At 37.4% G+C, this 20,726-nt stretch overlaps 2 protein-coding genes across 2 annotated transcripts in view; one reads left to right on the top strand and one right to left on the bottom strand.

Annotated features, from left to right (window-relative positions):
• LOC127527635 (uncharacterized) overlaps positions 1–20,726 on the top strand; it is a 286,851-nt gene that overhangs the window by 153,274 nt on the left and 112,851 nt on the right. The gene's annotated exons all lie outside the window — the stretch shown is intronic.
• On the bottom strand, positions 783–14,938 carry psmg1 (proteasome (prosome, macropain) assembly chaperone 1). Its single transcript, XM_051926865.1, has 7 exons — positions 14,673–14,938; positions 10,134–10,243; positions 6,416–6,570; positions 4,106–4,177; positions 3,834–4,032; positions 2,488–2,624; positions 783–1,034 (listed from the first exon to the last, which is right to left on the bottom strand). The coding sequence occupies exons 1-7, from the start codon at positions 14,798–14,800 to the stop codon at positions 957–959; spliced, it is 879 nt and encodes a 292-aa protein (XP_051782825.1). The 5' UTR covers positions 14,801–14,938; the 3' UTR covers positions 783–956.

Here is a 20,726-nt window from a genome sequence, read left to right as displayed (position 1 = left end):
ATTATGAAGGTAAAGTTTTTGGATGAGTACATAATTATACATACAGTTGCAAATTGTTTACTTCTGTGTGTGTTTGTGTATATACAGTGCCCTCCATAATATTTGGAGCAAAGACACATTTTTCTTTGATTTTGTGCTCCACAGTTTAAAATTAGACATCAAACAATTCAGACATGATTAAAGTGCGCACTGCAGACTTTCATTTAAGGGTATTTGCATACATTTTGGCCACACCATGTAGAAATGACAACACTTTCTCCACAACGTCCTGTCATTTCAGGGCACCATAACATTTAGGACATAGCAATGGTAGGTCTGTATACTGTAAATTCCAGCATTTTGTAGAAAAATCCCTAAAGTGCCAATTCTTTGTGTGTTTTACTTAGTTGATATTGGTGTAAACAAATGTTTTTATTCACATAAATACTTTTTTTTTTTAAAGTTATACTTGCAACTCTTCAGCTATACATAAGTAGAAAAATAGCCGTTCATTTTTGTGTTTATAATTTAGGCGCAATAATGCCAGCAACGCCTTAGTGCACAGAATGGGATCCTTTCTGAACTGAGAGCTACATTGGAACATTATTCAATTATTAACATTATTTTGTAGCACAGCACCAATATTCTATAGTGCAAACAATACACAAAAATGGCAGTATCTGGTAAGTTTTAAAATTCTCTTTCTATATTTTCTCCAGTATTTTTAAGAGTGTAAATGTTGATTTAGTCCAAAACAACAGATTCCTAAACTGTAATACAAAGTCATTCTGTAGATCCAAATATATCATACAATTGTTTTTATCTTTATTTTGACATCAAAGCATGGCATTGTCTGTTCCACATCAGTTCAAAAATCCTTATATTTGTTAAAAAAATGAAAATGTCCTTTAACTTCACAATAATAAAATAACTTTCATAAAAAATAATAATGTATATAGGTTAAGAGGAGTTTTAACTTATGTGTACAGGTTGCTTTGTGTTTCATTATCTTCTGTCAACTTCTTCAAGATTTCCGTACTCAAGGCAGTGCAGGGCTATAAAAAGAAGATAAAAAGAAAATTACAAAAAACTTATTACTGTATTCTGAATTCAGCATGAGCATCACATAAGAAAATGTTACTAAATTACCATTTAAGTAAATCATTACAGGGGCACACTGCTCATCAGTGTCTGCTAAAGTCATTAAATTCAATTTTGATAGTATCATGGAGCCAAGGTTTATTCTAAGTAGCATCAGAACTAGTGTCAATTAATTTAACTTAATTTTCCTTGGGGTCTAATCATAAGGTAATCTTTTTAACAATTTCTAATATCCACAAAGAAAATTTTTTTTTTTTTTACTTTACTTCTAAAGCAACATATGCTCAGTGGCCAAAAAGGGGAAAAATGATTTAAATGAAGGTCACCAAATATATTGGAAGCTGAGGGTGAGGGCATTACATTAAGGAAGTGATAACCATCACAGAATTCTCAAGGCTATACACAAATGTAAAAGGCCAAACCAAATCATAATGGCTACAAGATGAAATATCAATGATTTGGAGATTGTAAAGGCATTTTTGTTAGGAGATATATATATAAGGGTACTCCAGCTGGTTTATATTTCATAAGGGACAGTGTCTAAAGTGGTATGAGCAAGGAACACAGAACATAGGCCATCATTACTGAATTGCAAAATTGACCAGGATCAATAATAATGTCATCAGGATTGGGATGTCTATGCATTAAATTGAAGGCTGATAAGGCAAGATACATTTAATTTAGGCTGCAAATTGTCATATGTATCAGGAAGTCTATTGAACATTCTACAGGCAGTTGTAGTGCACGGACCACTCATACAAAAACTATACACTGGTTTTAAAAGGCACAGGCAATAAACTAGTGAGCAGTGAAAAAAATAACTACATGAATTATCCTTCACCCTGTTGTTCACAAAGAGATGAGTGAACATCTACACATCAGAGGAAGCCAGCTGGCCCTATTGTTTGGTTTTAGCAGTGCTTGGATGATTTGGATGTACTTATTTTTCTAGAATGGGAGAACACTTGTCACTAAAAAATTACACCAAATGATTTTCTTCCTGTCTGTTACCTTTTTGCAAGCAAGAGATGAGTTTCCCAGTCTAACAACATCCTCATCTGCAGAGTAATGTATGGATAAACAACAGTCTGATAAGTAAGATAACTAAATTATGTATATGCAGTTGGATTTGCAATATTTGGAACATACCTAAAAATCAAGCATTTTGATAACATAGTGTCTTCCCCCACTTCCCCTATCAACGGTATATGAACAGTTTTACTTTCTTAACACAGAATTTCATAAAATTGGCACCACTGTGCACTCAACCAATCCTGGCTGCATGGGTGATTCAAAGCATTTTAGGTGTTTTTGAAAGTATACACTACATGGGTATATCTGAAAAATGCAACACTTAATTTGTATGGAACCCACTTATTATTGTTATTGACATTTTCTTCACATTACCTTTATTAATTTTCTAAGACTGCTGCAACTGAGGGTAGACTTGTAAGTTTCAATTGTAACAGAGTCTAGTTTAACCACATCTGTGTAACACTGATACAGGACAGCAGGAATCTGATGGACCTGACAATAACTGAGAACTGAAAGACAAAGAAAAAAAAAACACAGATTAAGAATTTCCATTTAAGCTGTATCATGCTGCTGTCCAAGCAAACACCTGAAAACAATGTTAACCAATCACCTGTAGTTCATGATGTGTTCATGTTTTAATAAATGTGATTAATTTCATTTATAATTTTATAAAACCAAAAATACATAAAAGAAATATGTTCATGCATTTATCTAATAAAATTAATTCATATATAACTGCAACATTTTACATAATACACATATTTTTGAAGAGTGAGTCAGAGAGTGTTTATAATAAAGAATTTAAGTCACCTGTCCATGGCATGCAGTGTAGGAATTGAGGAACAGAAAGACCTTTGGATTTTCTGCCAGATTTGCTATGTTGATCCCCAGCACAATGTAAGAACTGTCCCAGTTCCCTCACACATACCACCACACTCACATGGAGTTTCTTAAGCTTTAACAATTAACCTCACCGGAATACTTTTGAGATGACTGGGAAAAGCTACAGAATGTAGAGATAAACCAACACAGACATCAATAAAACATACAGATTACTCACAGACGGTAACTAGGCCGGGGAATCAAACAAAAAGACTGTTGGGTCTGTGCAGTGGCAGTGCTGCTCACTGAGACACCCAAGTATGACAATATGGTTTTTAAAAGTTTTTGACAAGGCCAAAAGCAAGTAACTCTAAGATAATTGTTTATTAGTTTATCGGTTTGGTAAAAGAAGGTAAAAAATTGATTGCAAAATATAACCCACACAAACAGTGAGGGCAAGTTGAATAAAATCATGTAAAAAGATTTTACAATGTTTTACAAAAAGTGAGATTTGCTGAAAACAATTTCAACCTATGGCAATAAAAAAAAAAGATTTCATATTGAAATGACAGTAAAGCACACTCTTTCAAGTAAAAAGCTGAATTTTGATTAATAATAAGTGAAAAGTGAAAAGAAGGGGCCTGAGTTGCGCATATTGTAATCTTTTAGTTAGCCAATAAAAGGTGTCATTTTGCTTGACTTTTCACTACATTCATAATGGCTAACACGGTACAACACCCTAGTAATACAGATTAATAATAATAAAACAGCATCTTTGGAAAGCCACACATGAAGGCAGCAGAGGACAAGCCCAAACATAAAATTATAAATTTATTGCTACTGGCCCAAAGCCCATCAACTGGCCTCAAGAGCACTGGTGTCATTTTGCTTTTTACCTGCTGCAGGAATTCCAGAAACAACATTAGGCTGTTCAAGAGGAGAACAACATAGATTTTCATTATATGTCCTTGTCTTCAGTGCTTTTAAAAAAGGAACCGGAATGGCAGAGATGTACTCTGGAGATCTGTAATTAGCTACAGGACAATCTGACAATATAGTCACTTTTAAACTTCTTTTTTCAATGCAGCCCAAAACCTGTAAATACAAAAGATCATTTTACATGACAGAAAAGAAAATAAGAAAAATTAAAGTAATTTTAACAAGTTGCATTTCTTTCCTTGGCAGCCCATTGGAACAATTGGTCCTCAGCTACATAGCATGTGCACTGGCAGATCAAAACCTGCAAAAACAGAAAAAGACATGGATTATTACAACATTATTATAAAATCTTTAACATTAAACCAGGATGTGCAGTGGTGACACGACGACTCTGAACCAATAATATTTTATTTTGAACACAATGCAGGTTCAAGTCTCCTTACCTTTTAATAAGAAAGAGGAAGAGAGAAAGAAAGCCAAAGACCAACATTCTCTGTGTGTGGATGACAGAACCGGTTAGTAAGATGGATGCCTCAAAGTAAAGCTTCAAAAGTCACTAAGATGGGAAAAGAAGTAATCATGCCATAAAGGAATCTGGACAGCGTGTTAAAAATCAGCACTTGAGCATACCTGACACTATAACTAGGAATGAGAGGATATGGGGAGCCGTAACTAAAATGCATCTAGACCAACAGGTAGAAGCTGACAGTTCATAGCTGATGTTCAGAACACAGACAGCTTAACATCTGTGTTAGAGAACCTGCCTTTTAATGTCTACATATCATTCTGGGGTGTTAGGGCAAAGAGAGTCACTAATTGGAATTGTAGCCCACTGCCAAAGGCTATTCTGCGGCTTGGTCAGAAATGACCCGACACAGAGTTTAAGGCACCTGAATTCAGAACCTGAGTGAGTGTGGAGACTAGAACAGAGCAAGGAAGAAGAAGGAATTATGAGACAGAGGCAGAGAGAGAATTTGCAGAATAAGACAGCAATTGAGGATAACATTTAATTTTTGCATGTGTCTTTTGAAATAACCTGCTTTCTTAAAATACAATAGAATAAGGAAGGAAAACAAAGGAAAAGAATGAAAAGGAAAAATGGGAAACAGGAAAAGAAACGAATCAATTATCATTCATTCTTTGTGAATACATACTCCAGTTCAAACCCTTTCTCCTGTACCATTCAATGTCATTCAGCTACACTTGCAAAGAATTTTTACCCCCAGGTCATTTAATTTTTAGCTTGCATAAAGTCATCAAATAGACCTGTGTCCAATACTCCATTATGTAAGAACCTGCACTAGCAATCAGCTTTCACTGAATATTTAATGTTGCTGACCATTCTTCAACACATTTATTTCTACTGTGACTTTTTTCTGCATTTTCTGTCTTGTAGTTTACACAAACATCCCCCATGATGATGGCATATTGGCATGTGAAACGTACCTCAAACAACATGACTTACCCACAGAGTCAGTTATACAAATGATAAAATTCACTCTGACACATAATTTATTCTCTTTTGGACAAGATGCGGACTGCAATGGGCTGTCGGTTTGCACCTCACTATGCAAACCTATTTATGCCAAAATTGGAGGAAGATTTTATGTCAATGTGCGTCTTAAAACCAATGTCGTATCTCCGTTACATAGATGACATCTTCATAATCTGGACTGCCATTGAGAAGGACCTCCTCCATTTCCATAATGAATAAAATTCTTTTCACCCCAACATAAAGCTGAAGCTGAATTACTCAAAAACAGAAGTCAGCTTCCTTGACACCATCGCTCAATTGAAAGACAGCACCCTTGTAACTTCTGTTTTTCACAAAGCAACAGACAGACGGACCTACCTGAGAAGTGATAGCTTCCACCCCAAGCTTATAAGGCGCTCCATTATTTTCAGCCAAGCAAGACGATACAATTGTATTTGCTCAGACCTGACAGACTGGGATAAACAACCGCAGGAGCTTAGACAAGATTTCATCAGACAAGGCTATACCCCCAAAACAACAGACACTCAAGTAAGAAGAGCTACTGCCACACCCAGAGACAACCTTCTGCAATATAAAAACAAAGACAACAAGAACCACATCCCCCTTGTTGTCACCTACAACCCACATCTTGAAGCACTTCGAAAATTATAAAAGAACTTCAGCCAATGCTAAACAATGACCAAACACTGAAAAATGTATCTCCTGAACCTCTCCTGCTGCCATACAGACAACCACCAAACCTGCAGCAACTAATTGTCCGAAGCTCCCTAAGTGAACCAACAGAAAATGGCACATCTCCCTGCCTACAGAAAAGATGTAAAACGTGTGCTCACATTCATAATACAGACCGTGTAGTTATACCACACTGCCAACTAGAACATCACATAAAGGGATCATTTTCCTGCAGATCATCTACCGTAATGTGGTCTATCTAATTCTCTATATGAAATGTTCTGACATTTGCATACTGTAATCTTTTTAGTTAGCCAATAAAAGGTTTCATTTGGCTTGCCTTCTCATTGTCTTGTAGTTAAGAAAACATACCTCTGGATTTTCATCCTTTCTGTAGAAAATGCAGGAAGGTTCACCTGGATGCTCCAGACTGGTCTCTCTAGTAAATCTGCTCTTTTCATTCCACAGAGAAATGTTTCCTACGGTCTCCCATTTTCCTGAAGACAATGCAAATGCTGACAGAAATCCTGCAAAACAAACAACCATTTATGTTAATAATAATTAACAAGTACAAGAAACAAAAACAAAATGACTAAACCAATGATCACTTTTGTTGGAATGAACATTCCGTTTTACCAAAATGAATTAAAAAACTTCTTTTGAAAGCATCTACTGTATATTTATTGATTGAATTATGTTGTGCCATTTGAAAAAAAAAAAAACAATATGTGTAATTTATTTTAGAGAAAGACACAAATGCTTTTATGACCTTTTTTTAGTAACTTTTAAAGAGCGAAAAATGTATTGGTCAATCATCACTGGCCTTTTTAACTGTTAATTATAAACATATAACTCAAAGCCCATAGTATATACAGGCCATGTGTTACCTGTAAGATTAGCAGCATTAAAGATCCTCAACCTTTGCAGAGTTTCAGCTTGTCTTTTTTTTTTTACAAATGTAAGTATCATCTTTACTTGTTCTTATAGTTTGTATATGCAAAATTCTTAGAACACTATAATAGCTAAAGATTTGAATGATAAATGCTTTAATGGGTTTTCCGAAGGTGTTTTAGTGTGAAAGTCATGACAGTTTACACTACTGCCACACAGCTCCAGAGACCTGCATTCAATTAATATCTAAATTGAACTTCCAGTTCAATTCCAATTCCAGAACTTCCAGTTCCAGTTTTCTTCCCAAAACCCAAAGACTTGTTTGGTTAATTGTTAACTCTGAATTGGCCCATTATAAATGTGACTGTGATGGACTGGCATTCATCCACAGCTGGTTCCTGCTTTGTAACCAATGCTGACAAGATAGGTGCCATGAAACTGAAAAGTATGATTAATATAAAAGACGGACAAATGTAATAAATGAGATACCCTGTATTTTTGATGTTCAAGTTACTTTTTTATAATCGTGTCATACATTAATCTGCCTTGGAATTTGTTCTAGTCTTTGTTGCCATTTCTATTATCACGCATTGGGTCAGCACTCCTATCATTATATAAATCACTATTTAGAATATTCACAATTAATGTTTTGTGAACTAGAAAAGATTACAAATTCTCAGTTGCATAGCTTTATTTTTTTCCTACGAATACTCTCAGAACACATTACATAACACTCTCAAACACAATTAATCCATTAATAAAAGTCATAAGAAGCCAGAGACTATCCAGCAACATCTGCTGCAGGAAAAGGAATAGCCTGATGAAGCACTAGTCCATTATGGGTCTCATTCACACACACATATAGAGCCACTTTAGAATGACTAAGCAATATATGGAATATATGACTAAGATATGGGAGAAAAATCAGAGTGGCAAAATGGCCACCCCCTTGTGCTTTTTCCAATGAAATAGTTTATTAAAGAGCACCTTCTTGGGACCTTTTAAATAGCATCTCAAAAAATGACTGGAACTCAGTCATACAACAATAACATTACTGCATTTATCTAAAATGTGCCCAGGGCAAGACCGAACCTGCAAGTGCTGCCATCTAGTTCCAGCATCACTAGGTCATATGTTTTGGGAATACAATAAATTAACATAATTCTGGGTAAAAAATCTTTACGTACTTCTCATACAGCCTTGGTGTTACAATCATTCCTAATCCACCTACATTGGGTGTACAGTACTTCAAGATGGGATAAAAGTGCATAGGGAGAAACTGATTGTAATAGCCTATATTACATTACTAGCATGCAGACTTATCTTGCTTAACTGGAAGAATCCCAACTCACCTTTTATAACTCCATGGATAAGCAACATTCTATTATATCTCAAACTAGTAAAAATAGGAAATGACCAAAGCTTTTTTAAAAAAAAAGGCAAGAATTCATTAATGTAATTTTTGATAAGCATGATGGGCCTGTGATTGACTTTCTTGTGCTATTAATTGTTCTATTAAATTTTAAAAAGTTAGATTTTTTTCTCCTTGTGTCTACCTTGCTTTTGTCTTTCCTCTGTGTGGGGATTAAAACTTGTTTTGTTTTTTCCTTTGTACCTCTATGTTTCTCTTGTTTTCTCTGGCTTGATTTTGATGTAAACTGTTGCATCGGCTGTGTTTTTACTGTTCATTGGAGTGAGCAGTATTCCACTGTAATGTTCTACCTTTTGAAATTAAAAGTTAAATTAAAATTCAATTTATTAAAATTAAAAACAGCACCTCCTTTATAAACAAATACCTACAAGACGACCAGTTAACTTTTAGCTTTCTTTTTCTTGTGCTTCATTGCAAACTGCCTGATGATTAAAAAAATGAACCTAAAGGTTTTATATAGCAAATGAACTAAAATGAATAACAAAAATGTACAAAATGAACAAACCTCTGTGCACCAAAACATTACTTTGTGAATTTCAAACAGTGTTACAGCTCTTAAATCCCATTAATTTCTGGGACTATATGAACCCAATGCAACTTTTATAAACTAATATATTTCAAGAAGGCAAGCAAGACTCGTTCAGTTCAAACAAATGAAAAAATACTCCAACTAACAACACTGGTACTACTAAAAGGTAGGTTCTGTGAGCCAGATTTTGACCCAACTTGTAAAAGTAATCTAGGAATGTGATTTGTTATGATTTATTTTTATAGACTCGAGCAATATGGAAAAAGGATTAAAGTGGCAACATGGAGCTTGTTGACCACACATGTAACTAAGAATGTCAGCATACTCTCTACCTACAACTACATATTAAATATTTAAAAAAAAAAAAAGTATGTTGAAACGATTTCTTTGTGAAATCTATTTACTTTCATACCTTATTAATCCAATTTAATCTGAAGACTATCTGGCAAATGATATCCTTTTCAAATAATACTTCATCAGAAATATAGTGACTTTAGCCAATTACGATTATTGCATGCACATCATTTACTTGTGGGTGGACAAAGTACTCTAAATCACAAGCCTGCTAGATCAAGCCCTAATTCTGACCATGTGAACCAGAATAAGCCAATGTACATAAATAATACAAATGTATTCAATGAATGAGGAGGCCTAAAATGAAAAATAATTTCCTTCCTTGCAAGCTGCACAGCTATACTATGGGTATAAGGAAAATGTAATTGCTGCATGTCTTTAAAAATTGGTCCAACACAAAAGGTTCATGGGAAATTACCTTATATCTGGAAAACCTTGATATGTACAACTCTCTTTTACCTCCGCCTAGCCATAAGACACACATGTCCATCTGCTTTAGTGTATTAAATCAAAGTGATGCATAATTATCTGTAGCATTGTCCATCCATTTTCAAACCTGTTGATTTACTTCAGGGTCATAGGAAGCTGGTAACTACACCTGTAGAACCATACAAGGTGGGAACCAGGGGGAGTTTAGAGTCAACAATTAACCTAAACTACACATCTTTGGTATGTAGAAGAAAATTTACAGTACACTGAAGAGAATAAAAAAGAAATCAAGGATACAATGAGAATGTACAAGCTTCACAACTACAGAGACCAAACCTGGAATTCAATTCCAGGATTCATGACAGCAGAGATGAAGTACTTTCTTTAACACATATATTAGCATTTTAATATATAAAACATCTTTTAAAAAGCACTTCTAATGCTTTTTTACTCACCAGAGGCATTATATCCAACCGCTATGATGAGCTCTGAGATTTGCAAGGTTTTGTCGCTGGAGGTTTCAAACTGTCTGCTGAAATCTGCATTCCAGTGCAAGTGGACCTCTCTGTTAGAAAAATAAATTAACAGCCAATTTACAATGGAAATGGCAGGTACCTGTGGTAGCAGTGGATTCAGCCACTTAAATACACCATTACTTTATTGCCAAGCAGTTCCTGAGTTCTTAAAAAACTGTGAGCTAAGCCTTTGCTTGTTACCAGGTTAGAACTGATAAATACCACTTCCATCTAGATCCACTTTGGCATACAGTATACTTATTTTCTGTAATCACAGAAAATATTCAATACTGAAATAAACAATTCTCCAATATTTTGGTACTTATTAATGCTACAATATGGTGTTTTGAAAATTAGTTGACGGCTTGCTCTAACATTAAATGTAATTTGCATTTTCAATTAATCGAAATGAAATTCTGCATTTTTCTACATTCTTGTTTACAATTTCACTAAACAGTGGGGATATAAGGACATATTGTGTTTTGACCAACAGGGGGAGGCTGCTTGTTGTCCAAGGTCTCCAGGACTTCCTGACTGTGTCTGGCTTGTCCGACTACTTTTCTACAAATGGGCATTGATACTATAATTAGCTGATGGACACATATAGTTGTTTATTAGTTTTGTTAATTAATGTATACTTTGCTTTTGATGTATTTGAACACATCTGTATTCTTTTATGTGATAGTTCTGTATTTAGTGAGTGGTACAATCTATTCTTGTACGTTGCCTTGAGAGTTGTCATGGCACTCTGCACATGCACTTGTTACAGGTGACAATACAACTACTACTACTAACTAATTAATCACATTGGTGTCAAAACAGGTGGCAATGAGACCCATTATGGCAGCAAGTGGATCAAAGACTGGACTTTCCAATGCAGCTGAGGTGTAGCAGTCAATGTTCAGACTGAAGTGTTGTGTTACAGTAAGAACAGACAGAAAAGGCAGTCAGATAATGTTTTTAGGCAGTGAACAATATTTAAGAGTCATCAAAACTGTCTGAAAGGAGCAGCAAAACGCAAAAGAAGCAGTTCGAGTTTTGATTGTACTTTGTAGGCTAATATCAATGAGTGCAGGTAGTGAGCTTCTCAAAGGCTAAAGCGCAGCCACGAGGGATGTTCAAAGTAAGTTCAGTATTAATAGCACATGAGTGAAACGCAATGTTGTAACAAGCCCCTTCCTGACTGCCCTGTTGGAGAGTTTGCTGATAATAGCCACTGATTATCTCTCAACAGCTGATGGCCTAATGTCCTGTGTTTCACCCACACAATGAACAGAGACCACATAATTATAAACTTTATCAAACCAATACCAATAAAGAAACAAAGAAAAAATCTTCATATTTAAAACATGAATTGTAAAACATTGAAACACAATCAAGTAACACAAACATTTTTCACCCCTTCCTCACAGCCTGCAGTCCAGTAAAACTCTCAGAAGTTTTCACCAGTATCCATATGCATATATTCCTTATTCCATCCTTCCGATAATGTAGCACTTTTTCTTATGAACAGTACAATAATGATCATTATTAATGATTTACATATAAAAAGATAAAAATAGGATACTAAATACTAATATCTTAATCAAAAATAAATGTCTACTTCAAGGTCATGATGATGAATTAAGGATCCTGGTGGCAACATGAAGAATTTGAAGACAAATGCAGCAAACACAAACTTCAGACAACTTTGACATATTAAAGCTGCAGTGAACTCATCTGGCTGCTCAAGATCATGCAACCAAACAAAAGAGCACATCGAAGAGCATCTGGGTTCAGGCTAAGCACATGAATATGGTGGCAGAGGTCCAAGTGATGCAGGAAAGCAAACCATGGCCATGTGATCAAACCCACGAAAGTACAATGTAGGCAGCAATGAAGTTCAATCAATACTCACTGTCATATATCACTGTGGTCTGGCAATTCAATAAGCTCTGCATTCCTATACATAACCTGCTTATAACATATTATTCTTACAGATCATATATTTTATGTCTAATTTATAATGGGGCAAAATGTTGGTGCAATACAAGATAGGATGCTTGGTGTGCCAAATGAGCAACAGAAGCCCGTTTAAAGAAGTGACAAAAATTAAGCACTTTACTGCACAGTTTTACACAGACAACAGTCCTCTTAGTTGGATGTTAGGAAAATAGGTTTCGGGCTTGAATCAGCACAGAAGCCTAGTCCAAATCAAATGCGATGCCATCCTCCACCATCGCTCTTCCTTTATATGGTGCGGACCAGAAGAGTGGGGCTTCTTTCAGTATGGTGCCCACAAGGGGCGGTTTCTCGAGACTCTGAGGGACTAAGGAGACAAGTCTGTTAGCGACAGCGCCCCCTATTGTCCCTGGGTGGCATCACTTACTTTAGGTGAGCTCAGAAGGTGACCCTCTGCCATGCATGGATGACAACTTATTATTGTTACATTGCTTGCTTTTTCTTGTTAAGTAATACAATATGCAAATATACACCATTGCACCTAGGCCAAATTTTGTAGATTCCTTATTTGTACAGGGCTTCATCTTGCTCTGAAATGTTCCTCCTTGGGGAACTTAGAAATGCCCTCTATAAAACATGTAACTACCACCAAGCACTTAAAAACCCCAAGTGTACATAAGAGTAATCCAGCCAAGAAAAACAAAACTCATTTGAACCTGCACAATGAGAGGATATGTCTGTCACAGATGGTGGTTTGCTGTAATTCAACCCAGTTTCATTCAGAATTTTCTTATATCCAGGTAACTAACAAAATAAAGAAAAGGTGCAGCAGTCAGAGCTGCTGTCACAGATCATGGGTCCTGTGGTTAAAACTCAGCCCTACCACTGCTTGTTTGGAGTTAGCACATTCTCCCAACAGCCATGTCAGTTTTTCAGTTGGTGCTCTAGCAAATCTAAACTAGTGATTGGGCGACTTGCGAATAATTTGGACGTTTGAATGACTCTTATTAGTGAACATTATGAATCGATTAGCAAGTATGAAAAAGTGGAGTGGAGCTCAAGGGGAGTGTTAAAGCGCATGAGTGTTCTGCTTGATGTCATCAGCATCTTTTGTTTCACTGATGCTGGTAGATGTAAAAAGCATATGCACAAGAGCAACCTGAATTATGAGTCCCGACTCACTTCACTTGTGACTTAGTTCTGTTCAAACTATATCAATACTGGCGAACAAAAACTCTGCAGTGATGATTCTCTAATTCGTGAGGATTTTGAATTAAGCTGAAAGCAGGTGGTTTAAGACAGATGGGGTCAGAGAGAGAGAGAGCTTATACATTAACATCTCTCCATGCTTGAGGTTCAAGTAGGAAAATAAGGTTAATTATGATGACTAACATGCCTTGAAGAAGTCATCTCAAAAAATGACTCCTGAAGAAGCTGCTTAGTGCAGCACAGGACTCCTCAAATGCTTATGTTGGTCTCTGGTGGGAGGCTGCAGAACCTGCAAATCAAGGTCGCGATTATATATGTATCGAGTTAATTAGCATGTCTGGTTGTTTCAGAGTGGTTGGGTTCAAGGCGCGATCGTGTACGCAGTTTTACAAGATGATTGGAACTTATAACGGTATATTGCGTGGAAATGTGTGTACGCCAGTTTATAGAACTGATTTTTTTGGCGTGTGCATGTTTTCTTGCTCGAATCCACTTAAAGTTTCATTAGAGAGACTCCTGGACAGCTACACTATGGCGCAGATCCGCAAACAGGAACAGCAGTCAATGCGGTACGTATGTGTATTCATCTATATCCAAAATCTGTCAAGACAGGCTTCGGACCTCTGTACCTCCTGTTTAAAGATGCGAGTTTTTAATATGAATAATTATCTTAACCGTGAAGCACTTTTCCATACATATACAGTATTTGAACACGTGCATGAAGCTCTGAATTTGAACAACTCTACTGTGAACCTCCGCAAAGTTTATATTTCATGTCCGTAAACAGAGCATCACATTACTACAAAGCAGAATGGACGGATATTTTGTATAAAGTCTGTTATTTGGTAATGCTCTTCAAACATGACTGCAGTTGAGTTCCGATCCCGGTCTAATATCCCTGCTGCTGCCCTTGTTTCTGCACGGACCTCTTTTATAAGCGCCTGTATGTTTTTTTCCCAGAATTCAATCGCCGGGAAAACAAAATAAAAAACACAATCTAGCTGAAGCTTACTGTAGTGGGTGTCTCGTAACGAACCGTTAAAACCACAAGGACTAACCAGAACTTTTACTGGTAAGCAGTCCAAGGGCTGCCAGAAAAACGAACTAGATTTCAAGTTGGCGTGTGATGGAGGTGCTCACGTGTTGCATACACTGTAGTTAAGCTACATTACATTGATAAAAATACAAGCGAAAGATATTTGGCAAAATTCATGTTAAAATTGTCAAAAGTTTAAAGACGTGCCCCGTCTAAATCGAGCGCAGACGCTGGTAAAGAGAATCGTGTTGTCGAGTAGGAAAAGCAATGAGATGTGCCAACTCATGTTATACCTTTTTTTTTCGAGTTCTCGCTTTATTTCGCGGTCTTCCTCGTTTTCATCCTCTACTTCTTCCTCCTCGTCTTCCTCATCCACAGCTCGGGAGGACAAAATTACAGTTTCCCCAAAAAACGTGGCCATTTCGAGCAACCTTGGGGTCGATAATTAAAGCTTGTTTGTAACTGAGCTTGTGCTGATCAAGAGTCTCCAATAGACACTTCACTGTCGCGCTTTACTTTCGATATTATTAATGGCCGACAGATGGCGTTAAAGTAACCGTGACAGAGACAAGTATGCACGGTTTTATAATTGCTGTGCAGTACGACTCTCCACAAGAGTATCCGGCTGCAGGTCGCAGACTCGGCCTTCCGCGCCTCCTGCCTTCCACACCACGCCCCCAGCATTCGCGTCCGTCCTCTGTAACATCGCTTACAGGCATCGAAGCCGTAGGTGGCGCTGCTGTCCGAATGTACCGTACAAATCAAACATTTCAAAACGGGAAGGAAAGGCAGTAGGATTATTGCAAGAAATATTTATTACATTTTCAGCTTTCAAATGAAAATCAGCCCTACAAACCCATGCTGTGTTCAAGTAAAAAACCCAATATATATACAGAGGTGCTAGAACGCTTACTTATTTTCCAGTTTTGGAACTTGTTACATACTTGGAAGACATCTTGAGTGGCTGCTGTAGAGTGTAGACGTGTGTGGGTTTTTGTTTTATTTTAATCAACTGATATCGCCTAGTGCGTTCTTTGTTTTCACCCGTAGTTATCATGGGTAAGTGGTCAAAGTACAAAAAGTGATACAACAAAAATTGTGAGAAAGAAGCCACATTAATGGATTGGATACTCAGTGTGGTAATGATACTAAGGCTTTCTGTCAGTATTGCAAATGTGACATTCGTGCCCATCATGGCGATTTAGTGAATCATGCTGAAACGACAAAGCACAAACAAAATGCCGTGCCTTTTTCAAATGCACAAATTTTATTTGATGTCGGTTGCCATGTAAAAACTGTAAACACTGTCAAGATAGAGTTGAAGCTGGCGGCTCATGTGGTGTGCCATTCCAGTATAGCAACAGTAGATCACATAGGAGAGCTTGTTAAAGACATCTCAGGTAAAGACAAAGCACTCCACCGAATGAAATGTACCGCACTCATCAAAAATGTTCTTGGGACTTCAGTGCATGAAGAATTAATCTCAGACGTACTGCAGTTAGACGGTAAGGAGACTGTCTACTCCTTAATAATTGATGAAAGTACAGACATCACTTTAGAAAAACAGCTCTGTGTGATGGTACGATACTACAGTTGTTCGCTAAGTTCTATTGTCACGACATTTCTGGGAATAATATTGCTTGAATCAGGTACAGCAGATGCAATATTCAGTGCAATTTCCAAATTTCTTGAGTCAAACAAGCTGCCTATGAACAAATGCTTGGGATTAGCAACTGATGGCTATAATGTTGTGTGGAAAAAAACAATTCAGTCATAACACGATTTCACGAACTTTGCCCTGAAATAGTACACATCAAGTGTATATGTCATTCAGCTCAACTAAATTCATCACATGCACTGAAGGTGAGGCCAAGAAATGTTGATTTCATGATATCAGAGACCTATAACTGGTTTGCCCACAGTACAATTTTCCAGATGAAATACAAGCAATTATTCCAGTGTTGACAAAGAACCACTAAAGATTTTGAAGTTATCAGATACTCATTGGCTATCTATCGCCCCTTGTGTTCAGCGAGTTCTTGATCAGTACGACAAACTGAAGCTTCATTTTGAGATTGTCAAAGACGAACTGCGTGACTACACTGCTGAGCTACTGTATCAGATGTTCAGTTCTCCAGAGAACAAACTTTACTTGCTGTTTTTATGCCCCATATTACAGGAACTGTAATAGAGTGAACAAAGTATTTGAGTCAGACAAAGCAAGTCCTGTAAAGTTGCTCACTGAATTGTTAACTTTGTATCAAAACATGCTTCAACAAATTATGATACCAACCGCATTTACATCTTGGGGATCAACAATGACTTTTGATCTGGAAAAATTGTTCGAACTATCTGACCCTAGCAGCTATGAACTTTGGCATAGAATTCAACTTGCTTTTGCATGACTCAAAAATTGACCGCAATGTAGCAGAGAAAATTAAGAACGCTGTCGTGATTATCTACTGGATCTCCTAAGGGAACTGCATCAGGAACTGCCAACAAATGCACAACAGCTGGAGTTGCTGGCTGATCTGTCACCTTCTGTTGTCCTTGGACCACAGAAACCACAACTGTTAAATCTGTCATTTTTGCCTTTGTACGCAGGTAATTTGGGCAATCTAGAGCTGCAGTGGATGCGAATCGGAACAGTGTCATGGCCACAATTCAATGATATCGTTGAGGAATTTTGGATAACTGTTGCAAATCACAAGGATGCTTCAGGGGATTTGGACTTTCGACAGCTTGGACATTTTGCTTTAAGTTTGCTGGCAATGCCTCTCAGTAATGCAGCAGTGGAAAGAACTTTCAAATGAATCTGATTAAAACAAAACTGAGAAACAGGATGCAGCAAGACATGCTGGAAGTGTTGTTACGCATTAGAAGCTACATGAGGCGCAGAGGGATCTGTTGTAATGAATTTATTCCAACAACAGCTATGCTGGCTAAATTCAACAGAAGCATTTATTCCATTGATGAGCAAGACAACAACGTTCTACTGGAGGAATATTTTGTTTCTAAAGATTAATAAGGTTAGTTTTTGACTTTTTATAGATGAGTAATGCCATTTTTTATCTATTTTACTGTTGGAGGTTTGAAGGCAGCCCTTGGGCTGTTTTTGGGCTACTTTTTCTAGACAAATAGGCGGGATTTGAAACAAGTGTCTGGCAACATTGCCATCATCCACCCATCAGAGACAATTATGCTTCACATACTATTCAACTATGTTTACCTTTCAGTTTCATTAATTTTTATACACTTTTTCATAGATTTCAAGGCCTTTTCAGATGCTCGGCATGAATAACATTTACAATAACGACAACGACATTCACTTCCATCTGATGTAGCTTAATGATTGGAATTCTTCTTTCGGCTGCGCCCATTAAGGGTTACTACAGTGGATCATCTTTTTCCAGATCTTCTTGTCCTCTGTATCTTGCTCTGTTACACCCATCACTTGCATGTCCTCTCACAGAATTATTTTTCTTAAATTTACACGAGAATATATATTTTCCCTGTGCCCTGTCCCTTTAAATCGAGAGGAAGGTGCAGCTGTAAGTGGTTTATTGAGAGGGGGACAAATTTTAATTGCCAGTGTGCTGCACTTTATAGGAAACGAAACAGCCAACTGAGCACACTGAGTAAAATACAGTAACAACAACAAACCAGGCTGTATTATTAGTTCAGCTTGGTACTGATCTTGTACTACTATTCAATGTAACAGTGCTTAGAATTGAAGATCGTCTCCTCTTAGTACGGTACTACGAAGTCTGGTCTTCTGCGCAGTCAGTACAGCATTATCTCAGATGTACTGCAACTGACCTTTAGTTTCTTCTGAACGTGCTTAATTCAATTTTTCAAGACTAGGGTTACAGAATTTGACAGATGCTTAATATTCTGATCACAGTCAAACTATTGCACAATCCTACAAAATCTAGGCCAGTATTGGTTAGTCCATTTCAAACCATCAAATTGCCACTTCCATATCCTTTACCAACCCTAAGCTATTCCTCTGATTGGTGAATTGACACTTAATTTGCATGAATAAGCAGGGCTATGTAGTTACATTTCAAAAGTTATTCAACACATTATGTTTTCACATTAAGTATCCTTTTGTATATATACTGCCATAGTTAAATGTTTTACCATAAATATGGAGGTCAAATAATAAAGAATGACTTACCAATTCTGCTAGAACCTTTACACTTTGTATTGTCTCAAAGAACAGAAGTGATCAATTATTTTAGATCAGGATAATCCTCTCATAACTTTCAATACATTTTTTATTATTTTACATTAGTATTTACTGTTATTTGCTTAGCTGATGCTTTTATTCTAAGTGACCTACAAAAGAAGGCAATATCATTTACAGTTACTTATTTGGCGGACACCTTTATCTAAGGTGACTTACAGCATTAATGATCCAATTTGTTACTTTTCTTTTGTTTTTTCAGTTGGAGCACAGACAGATGTAGTGACTGACTCATGGTCACATAGTATCCATAGTGGTATTTGAACCCATAATCCTAGGGTTTGACATCCAAAGCTTTAACAACAACTGCGCCACACTACCTGCTTCACAAGCAATGGACACCCATTTGTGCTTTTCTGTGTGGACTGACTGCTTTATTAGCCGTACTTGGTCAATACCAACTGCAATTACAAGGTTTACTAATAATTGGACAGCAGTAGCTGTGTCTGACAGGTCACTGTTCAAATGAACTGTATCTGTGAAATTAAGTCTTTAAACTTGGGCGGAGTGGTGGCTCTGAGGCTAGGGATCTGCACTGGCATTTCAGAAGGTTGTCGGTTCAGATCCCGTAAATGCTCTGCTCTGTTGGGCCCTTGAGCAAGGCCCTTAACCTGCAATTGCTGAGCACTTTGAATAGTGAGAAAAGTGCTATATAAATGCAAAGAATTATTATTATTATTAAACTTTAAATGAAAGCAGTTGTATCACATTTCTTGTCATAGGTTGGGAAGAAAAAGAACCAGTTTTTAGATTAAAGGGTGGTGAAAATGCAAAGACGTATTTGTCTTTACAAAATCATGTACAATTTCAAGAAAAAATAGCCCAAAATGAAGAGTCATTTGGCATCACAGTGACACTGTAGTAGTGTTGCTACTTTACAGTAAGGAGACTAGGGTCCTCCTTGCGTGGAGTTTGCATGTTTTCCCCATGTTCAAATGTTCCTCCCATTGTCCAAAGTTGTGCATGTTAGGTGAATTGGTGATGCTAGTTTGGCCCTTAGGATGTGTGTTTGTGTGTGTTCAACCTGCCATGGCTTTGTGCCCTATGCTAATTGAGATAGGCTCCAGCCCCCACGCAACCCTGGTCTAGATTAAGTGGGTTAGAAAATGACATGAACAGTCACATCCAAGCCATTTTTTTCATGCGCAAACCAGTTAAAAATAAGCCGATATGATGTGAAACCAGCCAATATGACAACTTTCTGTGGCAGAGTTGGGCAAAACCCACAGTAGGGCACATGGATTTACCCACTGAGGCACTTGTAAAAACACAAAAAGACTTTGTTGTTCTTCAGCTGGAGGGCACATCTTCCCCGTGAACCCCCCCAGCCACAACACAGTCCAAGTAAGCACAAATCACAACCCTTTCTTCCTGCACCACCACTCCTCCCTGGCAACCTCGTACTCTTCCTCCCAATTCTGGCTCCTGAGTGGTGATTGCTGGCCCTTTTTATAGCCAACCTGGAAGTGCTCCAGGTGCTTGATCACCTGCCTCTGATTGCACTTCCGGGCAGGGCTGTAGAATTGTCCAGGTCGGCTCAGAGACCCATACAGCACCCCCTGGCGGCAATCTCAGATCCCAACAGGGCTGTGGAGAACTCCATCTACCATGAAGCCCTGCGGGTTGCTCCCCCGGAACATATGTAGAAGGGGTGTCCCGGCCAGGCATGGGACCCAGCTGCCCGCCACACCTGATTTCTTCATGATCTGCCTGGCATGTCGTATGACAGTAGCTCTTCAGACAAGACCAGATCTGGAGAACAGAGTGGGTGTTTATTTCTTTAAATTCAGCTTCCCATACAATATGAACAGGAGCATTGTTGTGAAGAAGAAGGGCCTTTTTTCTGTTTGATTCCAGGAAATGGCAAAGTCAGCTTAATATGGACAGAGTATTTGGGCTTTTTAAATATAAACTTACACTCTCAAACATAATAAAAACTGAGTACATGTGTATGGATGTTTATACACTACTGAAAAGGACCAACATCCCACTTAAAGTTGCCTCAATATGTGTACAATGCTGCCTGGACAGAGTTCAGCTTCTGAGAGAAGTGGATTAAAAAAATGTATGCATTGATGGGAAAGCAGTTTTGTTTGTA

The sequence above is a fragment of the Erpetoichthys calabaricus genome, chromosome 4 (assembly GCF_900747795.2).
Source record: "Erpetoichthys calabaricus chromosome 4, fErpCal1.3, whole genome shotgun sequence".
NCBI classification, from domain to species: domain Eukaryota; kingdom Metazoa; phylum Chordata; class Cladistia; order Polypteriformes; family Polypteridae; genus Erpetoichthys; species Erpetoichthys calabaricus.
Note: the sequence above shows the minus strand (reverse complement) of the source record. Positions and strands in the feature narration are given on the sequence as shown.